Source organism: Microtus oregoni, unplaced genomic scaffold (genome assembly GCF_018167655.1).
Source record: "Microtus oregoni isolate MIOR12 unplaced genomic scaffold, Mior012 000025F_ref0000491, whole genome shotgun sequence".
Classification (NCBI taxonomy): Eukaryota; Metazoa; Chordata; class Mammalia; order Rodentia; family Cricetidae; genus Microtus; species Microtus oregoni.
In genome coordinates, this window is record NW_024543084.1 from 16,408,721 (window position 1) to 16,416,970 (window position 8,250).

At 54.4% G+C, this 8,250-nt stretch overlaps 1 protein-coding gene across 2 annotated transcripts; it reads left to right on the forward strand.

Moving 5' to 3' along the window:
* The first annotated feature begins 218 nt into the window (after nucleotides 1–218).
* Nucleotides 219–7,466, forward strand: Ptges2 (prostaglandin E synthase 2). 2 transcript variants are annotated; one of them, XM_041675141.1, is made up of 7 exons: nucleotides 219–1,040; nucleotides 1,855–2,052; nucleotides 4,626–4,684; nucleotides 5,345–5,494; nucleotides 5,756–5,956; nucleotides 6,314–6,431; nucleotides 6,880–7,466. In XM_041675141.1, exons 1-7 carry the CDS (start codon nucleotides 765–767, stop codon nucleotides 7,006–7,008), a joined length of 1,131 nt encoding a protein of 376 aa, XP_041531075.1. In that variant the 5' UTR covers nucleotides 219–764; the 3' UTR covers nucleotides 7,009–7,466. The 2 variants fall into 2 exon arrangements, with proteins under 2 accessions (XP_041531075.1, XP_041531076.1); XM_041675142.1 differs by lacking the exon at nucleotides 219–1,040 and adding an exon at nucleotides 1,293–1,479 and having other exon boundaries at nucleotides 6,880–7,464.
* The last annotated feature ends 784 nt before the right edge of the window (nucleotides 7,467–8,250 follow it).

The following is an 8,250-nucleotide window of genomic DNA, read 5'->3' on the forward strand; positions in this document are numbered from 1 at the left end:
TATAGTGGGCTCCTTCTCTTCCAGGTCCAGAAGGATCGAACCCAGGACGCCCCAGTATCCCGTCTACCAACGAACCCCGCCTCCAGATTCCGCACCCACTTTGGAGCCCCGCCTTCTTTCAACCTCGGGGCGGGGCCACCTCGGGGCTGCCCGCGGAGAAGCCCTGACGGTGGGTATCTGGCGCTCGGTTAGAACCAGAGAGCTCAGCAAACGCTTGGGGCGTCCTGAAACCTTCACTCGGTCCCAGTCAACGCTTGGAGTCCTTCGGGTGGACGAGCCGGCCCCGCAGCGTGGGCCATTTCCGAGGCACGTGGTTTCCAAGGCCCCCGCCGGGACTGAGAAAAGTTTATGGTTCTGATCATACCAGAATGGTATAGCATTGCGGGAGGGCAGAAAGAATCCGAGATGCTGCGGCCACCCACAACATCTGGCCTCCTCCAGAGCGAGCATTCGTCGGAAGACCGGCGTTTCCCGAGAGACTCTTTCGAATAGATGCACGGTGTGGAAACAACCGACCGCAAATCACATGTCACCGCTGCACTCCCAGAAGACAGAAACGTCCAGCCACTTCTAAAGCTCCTGGGATGTGCTTCTGCCTCTCAGACGGGTGTGCGCTCCCAGTCCCCGCACAGCCTCTAATCCCTGCTTGGCGTCATCGTCGCCCTCGGCAACACTCCCGGCCGGGAGTCCTGTCCCTTTAAGGCACCCTAGAGCCTAAGTCGTTTTGGTTTCGCGCGCCCGCCCGCAGCTCCGGCAGAGCGACCATGGCCCGGGCGGCGCGCTTTGCGTGGGTTCTTGGCTTGAGCCGGTGCGCCCTGAGGGAGGGGTCGCTCACACGACCCTGGCCGCCAATCTCGGCGCAGAGGTGGGCTGGCTTCACCAGGGCGGCGGCAGGGAGCCCGGGCCCCGCGGTCCGCAAGGGGAGCCCGCGGTTGCTGGGGGCGGCGGCGCTGGCCCTGGGCGGCGCGCTGGGGCTGTACCACACCGTGCGGTGGCACCTGCGCTCCCAGAACCTCCGCGCCGAGCGCCCGGCCGCACAGGTAAGGCTTGGCTGGCACGGGCTACGGACCGGGAGCCGGGATCAGCCCCGAACTCGGGCCTCTTGAGAAGCCTCAGGGTCAGGAGTAGCCTCTTTCGGCCGCTCGTGACCTTGGGCGAGTGTCTTGGCCGTGGGAGTCCGAGGAGGTTCGTACTGATGCCCTTTTACCTAGAGCTGTAAGTCTCTCATGTGGTCTCTACTGTGTTTTGAGTGCGCGGTGCCGCGAGTAGTCTTTGTGGACCGAGTGAGCCGGACTCCAGACCCAGAACTGGAGGTGTGTCCCCGGCTGCGGTGGCTCAGCCTTCCCTGTGGACTTTTCGAGTTGCAGAGCCTCCACCCTACCTCCCATGGCCTATTCCTGGACGCTGGAACTGGAAAGAGAGCTGTTGGCTCGCAGCTCTCCTCTCTGTCCATCCGATCTCCATTTGAAATTGAGGCGGGTGGGTTGCAACTGTAGCAAGTACGCCTGAAGGCTACACTGTGGAGAAGCCGCATATAGTCTCCCTGCATTTCTGTACGTCCGAGGTAGACCTCGCTTTAGGCCAATGTAGCTGCCTGGTCAGCTCTGCTCCTTCCCTAGAGAGGACTGGAGGAGTGGGGGGTGAGCCTTAGTCCTAGCCCTGTGGTATACCAGCTGGGCACTGAGTTGTACCATCACCCCCTGAGCTCCTTGCCCACGCCATCCATTCTCCCTGCTTTTCCCCATTCGTGTATTGTCAGGGTCAGCTTAGAAGGGGACTCCATGGAGAAAGGTTTGCTTGGGGGCTCGGTGCTCTGGGACTCCAGGTGACACCCGTCTTTTTTCTCTCCTCCAGCTGTCCCCGTCCAGCCACCTGCAGCTGACCCTGTACCAGTACAAGACATGTCCCTTCTGCAGCAAAGTCCGTGCCTTCCTCGACTTCCACTCCCTGCCCTATCAGGTAGTGGAGGTGAACCCTGTCAGAAGGACTGAGATCAAGTTCTCCTCCTACAGGAAGGTGCCCATCTTGGTGGCCCAGGAAGGAGACAGCTCGGTGAGCCCTGGGGATCCCATGCCTCTTTTCTGTCCCAGGCTGTCTAGGAGTCTCCCTAAATCTAAAAGAACTCCCTGGTCTCCGCTGAGCATAGGGAAAAGAGCTGGGGTAGAGAAAGGGTCCGTAAATGTGGCCTGGGTGGTGCGTGCTTGTAGTGGCGGCTGCTCCGATGGATCCCTGAGCCCTTGAGGCAGGTAAAGTAGCAGGATGTAGTCTCAACAACAAAACTCAAGGCAGTGTAAAGCCTTTTCTTTCCCTGTTAGCCAGGTCTTGGGGGACCAGGTGGGGCTGCATTTACAGTTGCATAAACTGGTTTGCAGCTGGGGTGGTCTGGGTCTGAGGTGCGGCTCTTCCCCCAATTTCCATTGCTGTGATGAAACACCATGACCAAAAAGCAAGTTGGAGAGGAAAGGGTTATGCCACTCACTGTTCCATATCATCAGAAGCAATGAGGGCAGGAACTCAAACAGGACAGGAACCTGGAGGCAGGAGCAGATGCAGAGGCCATGGACAGGTGCTGCTTTCTAGCTTGTTCCTCATGGCTTGCTCAGCCTGTTTTCTTGTAGAACCCAGGACCACCAGCCTAGGGATGGCCCCGCCCACAATGGACTGGGCCCTCCACCGTCAGTCACTAATTAAGAAAAGGCCTTACAGCTGGATCTTTTTTGTTTTGTTTTGTTTTTTGAGATAGGGTGTCTCTGTAGCTTTTTGGAGCCTGTCCTGTATCTCATGCTGTAGAACTGGTTGGCCTATGAACTCACAGAGATCCACCTGCCTCTGCCTCCCATGTGCTGGGATTAAAGGAGCATGCCCCCACCGCCTGCCCGGCATTACAGCTGGGTCTTATGGAGGCCTTTTCTCAACTGAGGTCCCCTCCTTTCATATAACTCCAGCTGTGTCAAGTTGACAGAAGATAGCCAGCTCAGTTGCCTGCGACTTCGTGACTTTAACCTATGGGGTGGCCTTTTTTATTTTGGATAGACTCTTGTTATATAGCCTGAGTTGACCCAAAACTCAGTATCCATCTTTCTTTTGAGTGCTAGGATTATAGACATGCCACCATCCCCAGATGTAGGGTTGGTTTATTTGTACATTTGTTTTGGTTTGGGGGGGGGGCGGGCAGGGTCTCACTGTATAGCCCTAGCTGTCCTGGAACTATCTGTGTAGACCAGAGTGGTCTTGAACTCATAGAGCTTCACCTGCCTGTGCCTCCCTAGTGCTGTGTCATTGTGTCCAGCTTCTTTATTTTTTTAATTTAATTTAATTTAATTTATTTATTTATTTGGTTTTTTGAGACAGGGTTTCTCTGTAGCTTTGGAGCCTATCCTGGAACTAGCTCTTATAGACTAGGCTGGTCTCGAACTCACAAAGATCCACCTGTCTCTGCCTCCTGAGTGCTGGGATTAAAGGCATGCACCACCACTGCCCGGCATTAAATTTTTTTATTTAACAAAATAAATAAGTTTATTTTGTTAAATTTGTAATGTATAGTGTTCTCTCTACATGTATGCCTGCAGGCCAGAAGAGGACACTAGATCTCAGTACAGATGGTTGTGAGCCACCATGTGGTTGCTGGGAGTTTAACTCAGGACCTCTGGAAGAGCAGGCAGTGCTCTGAACCGCTGAGCCATCTCTCTAGCTCCTGTTAAAATTTTTTACTTAACGGTGGTTTAGATGGCTGGGTAAAGGTGCTGGCTGCCCAACCTGACAACCTGAGTCGGTCCCCAGAACTCAAGGGGGAGAACAGTTCCTGCAAACTACAGTCACACACACACAGAGCAGGAAGCAAGCAAGCAAACCCCCCACCAGGCTTGGTGGTGCACACCTGACCCTCTGCTTCTCAGGAGGCAGAAGTGGCACATCTCTGTGAGGCCCGGCCACCCTGGGCTATGTAGTGAGACCCTAACCCCCAGATTTTTTTCTTTAAATTACATTTTTTATTTACTTACTTAGTGTGTGTGCAGGTGTTGTAGAGGGTTTTTGGTGGTGGTGGTGGTTTTTTGGTTTTGAGACAAGGTCTTATTCTGTAGTGCTGACTGGCCTAGAACTAGCCAGAATTACAGATGTGAGCTAGAGACCATGCGAGGTGTTGGGCTGACTTCTTGATTAGTCTCCAGGAGCCCAGACCCTGGGCTGTAGGGGCGGTAAGGATAAAATCCTGCCACTAGGCTTGGTACCCTGTATGTAGCCTCTGAGTCCTGTCCTGCCTCTGGTGCCAAGAAGCTGTGGCTCTCCCAGTCATATGTCCCCAGTAGCCATATCTGGTCACCCTTACTCAGAAAGAGGGCCTGAGGGTGAGTGGCCAGGGTTTTGGGGTGAGCTGTGATGGCTCTCAGCAGGGCCCAGTTTCAAGGACCAGATACCTTGGGCGCTCCTGTTATTTTGTTGTTGTTGTTTGTTTGTTTTTGACAATGCTGCTGTTTAAGGGCCTGATCCTGCCAACTGCCAGCCAGAGCCTCTGATCAAAACCTGTCTCTGGGATAAGGGGCGTGGCTCAGTAACACAGCTCTTTCCCCTCACGCCTCAGGCCCTAGGTTCACAACAACACAAGACAATTGTTTCTTCTCTTCCAGCAACAGCTGAACGACTCCTCCGTCATCATCAGTGCTCTCAAGACACACCTGGTGTCAGGGTAAGGCGCTCCTGGGATACCCAGCATCTAAGAGTGGGGCTGCTGTAGGTACTTCTAGAGTAGACCAAGGCCTGCCTTCATCTTTCTACCAGGAAAATGTTCTGTTACAAGGAGACCGGGCCCTTTGTTCTGTCCCGGCTGCCCTGCTAGCTTACACCTGAAATAATCACACAGAAACTGCATTCATTTAAACACTGCCTGGCCCATTAGCTCTAACTTCTTATTGGCTAATTCTTACATCTTAATTTAACCCATTTCTGTTAATCTGTGTATCACCACATGATTGTGGCTTTCTGGCAAGATTCTAACCAGTGTCCGTCTCAGACAGGAGACCCAGGGCATCTGCCACTCTGCCCTTCTTCCCAGCATTCAGTTCTGTCTACTCTGCCTACCTAAGTTCTGTCTTATCAACTAGGCCAATGCAGTTTCTTTATTCATCCAGTGAAAGCAACACATAGACAGAAGGAACTCCTACACCAGTGTTTCTCATGTCTAACTTAATCCCTTTTGCTGCAAGTAAGTGACCCTTCCTAGGTTGGGTCATGGCTCTAGCCCAGGGCTGGGTCACTGAGTGGCTGAGTCAGGCTGGGATGGTCTGGGTTGGTAGGCCAAGGGGGCATGAGGACTGAGTCAGGCTGAAGCTCTGGCCTTTCCCTGAAGGCAGTCCCTGGAAGAGGTCATCACCTATTACCCACCCATGAAGGCCATGAACGATCAGGGCAAGGAGGTGACCGAGTTCTGCAACAAGTACTGGCTCATGCTGGATGAGAAGGAGGCCCAGCGGATGTATGGCGGGAAGGAAGCCAGGACGTGAGTGGCACTGTGGTGCAGGAGGGGTGGGGTGGTAAGGACCAGTGGGTTCTCAACCTATGGGTCGTGACCCCTTTGGGGCTCAAACATCCTACATAATACAAATACAGATATTTGTATTATGATTTGTAACAGTAGCAAAACTACAGCTAGAAAGTAGCAATGAAGTAATTTTAGGGAACCACCGCTCTGGGGAGTCTTGTGGGAGATGAGTGCCAGGGGCCACGCCGTTGCAACACGCTCTGTGTCCCGTGTCTGCAGGGAGGAGATGAAGTGGCGGCAGTGGGCAGACGACTGGCTGGTGCACCTCATCTCTCCCAACGTCTACCGGACGCCCACCGAAGCCCTGGCTTCCTTTGACTACATTGTCCGTGAGGGAAAGTTTGGGGCTGTGGAGGCCACCATGGCCAAGTATGTGGGCGCAGCGGCCATGTACCTCATCAGCAAGCGCCTCAAAAGCAGGTGATGGCTCGTGCAAGTATATGCACACGAGGGAACAGGGTTCTGCTGTCCCCCAGTCTGGGCATGGTGGTCTGTGTAGCATCCATCAAACCCTTCGGGAGGGGAGAGGGAAACTGAGGCATAGAGACGGCAAGCCCGGCCTGGGACCCAGCTGTGTGATGAGTCCCTGTCTCAGGCTTTGGGGTCAGAAGTCACAGTCCTGCCCTGGGCCCTTTACTTCTGCCTCCTTGTCAGGGTCCCGTCCTCGTCTGGAACCACACAGCATCACTCGCTGGGGGCAGGTGCTCCGCGATGTGGGTACCATCCCTCACCTAGGACCACCCCAGTTCCCTGACCAGCCTCTCTGTCTCTCCCCAGGCACCACCTGCAGGATGATGTACGTGCAGACCTCTATGAGGCAGCCAACAAGTGGGTGACCGCAGTGGGCAAAGACCGGCCGTTCATGGGGGGCCAGAAGCCTAATCTTGCTGACCTGGTGGGTATGATGGTGGTAGATAGAGTGGCCTCCCCTTGGAGTGGGATCTTGGGAGGGAAAGTCCAGGCAAGGCCTATGTTTTGCAGCTTCCTTCTCCCCGGAGTAATTATATCTGTTTTTCCCCTCTTGGTTCTCTTACCTGAAAGGCTCAGGAAGGGGCTCGTTGCAGGCTGGGCAGGATCTAGGGGCCTGAGTGGCAGAAGCAGGGCCTCAGCTCTCCGTCTAGTTTCCTGGCTTGGTTGTGGCCCGCACGGCTCTAGGCTTCCACCCGGCAGTCTCGCTGCTCTCCCTGGCTTTCAGCCCTGTCCTTGCGCAGTCCTGTAACCAGATAGCCTGGGTCTGACCAGGTGCTGAGATAGCGCCTCAGATCTTACACACCAGGTAGCAGACGGCCCATTTGGATGCCTCTGTGGGCCCAGTGCGATGGCTGTTCTTACTCCTTCCCTAGGCAGTGTATGGTGTGCTGCGAGTGATGGAGGGTCTGGAGGCCTTCGATGACCTGATGCGACACTCACGCATCCAACCTTGGTACCTACGGATGGAGCGGGCCATTGAGGAAGCCCCATCAATGCATTGAGTCCCCTGCAGCTGCAGAGACTAGCGCCGAGGGGTCAAGACCTCCCGACTAGCCCCTGGCCATGCCATAGGGGGCAGAGTCATTTTGTCTCTGGTCCACCCAGCCCCCTGGCCCTCTACTGGACATTACTAGGGTCCTTGCCACTGGAGACAAGGCCCAGGCTCACAGCTGTTCTGAGGGTTGCAGGTCAGGGGTTGCAGAGGACTGACTGCCTTCCAGCCCCAGTTCCAGGGGCCTGCTCTCAGCAGGGATTCCTTTTCAGCTCCCCCAGGGCTCCTTGACTCCCTATTAGCAAGGATCAGACTGGCTCCCACCCTGGACCAGAGGAGGACAGTCTGCATTAGGGAAAGCCCCATTTCCTCGTTCCAGTTCTTCCCAGGTACCCCTGGGACTATTGTATTTCCAATAAAGGAGATGTCTGCTACTCCGCTCAGGCAGCTACTGTTCTGAGGTCTGGTCTGTGTGGGAGGGGCTGCAGGGGCTGTCCGTCAAGGAAAGCCAGGGCAGGTTGCATTAACCCTGGTGCCTCTGCTGTGCTAGTGGCTCCCCTTGAATGTCACCAGACTCTTGAACACGGACAGAGCTTAGGGCGGGGACACTCCTCTCCAAGCCTCCAGCTATCAGATGGGCAGATTGGTAGTCCTACTTCTGAGAAAGTTGTGGGCAAATTGGGTTTGGTTGCGCACTCCTGTAACCCCAGCAAACAAAAGGCTGAGGCTGGAACACCGAGAGTTTAGCCTGGACTGCTCTGTTGGTGGAGTTACAGATCCCTGGGTTCCATAAGGCAGGGTGTGGCAATACACCTGGTGGGTGACGGGAAGGTCAGTTCAAAGTCTCCTTATATACAGCGAGCTTGAGACAAGCCCAGGTTATATGAGACAGCCTCAAAATAAAACCAAACCTAACAAAGTTGCCATGGGATGAGGAGGTAGGGGACTGGAGCAGGTCAGGTGCACATCAGGATACCAAGCTTGATGAGGCTGGGACAGAGTCTGTAGGCTTTTGCTTGTTTTAATTCATTTTATTTTGTTTGTTGTGTGAAGGCCACTTGTTGGTTCCCGGCTGCTCAGCCTCGAAAAAATCACAGAAACTGTATTAATTAAATCACTGCTTGGCCCATTAGCTCTAGTTTCTTATTAGCTAACTCCTATATATTAATTTAACCCATCTCCATTAATCTGTATCGCCATGTGGCAGTGGCTTACCGGCAAAGTTTCTGCATGTCTCTCTCTGACAGTGGCT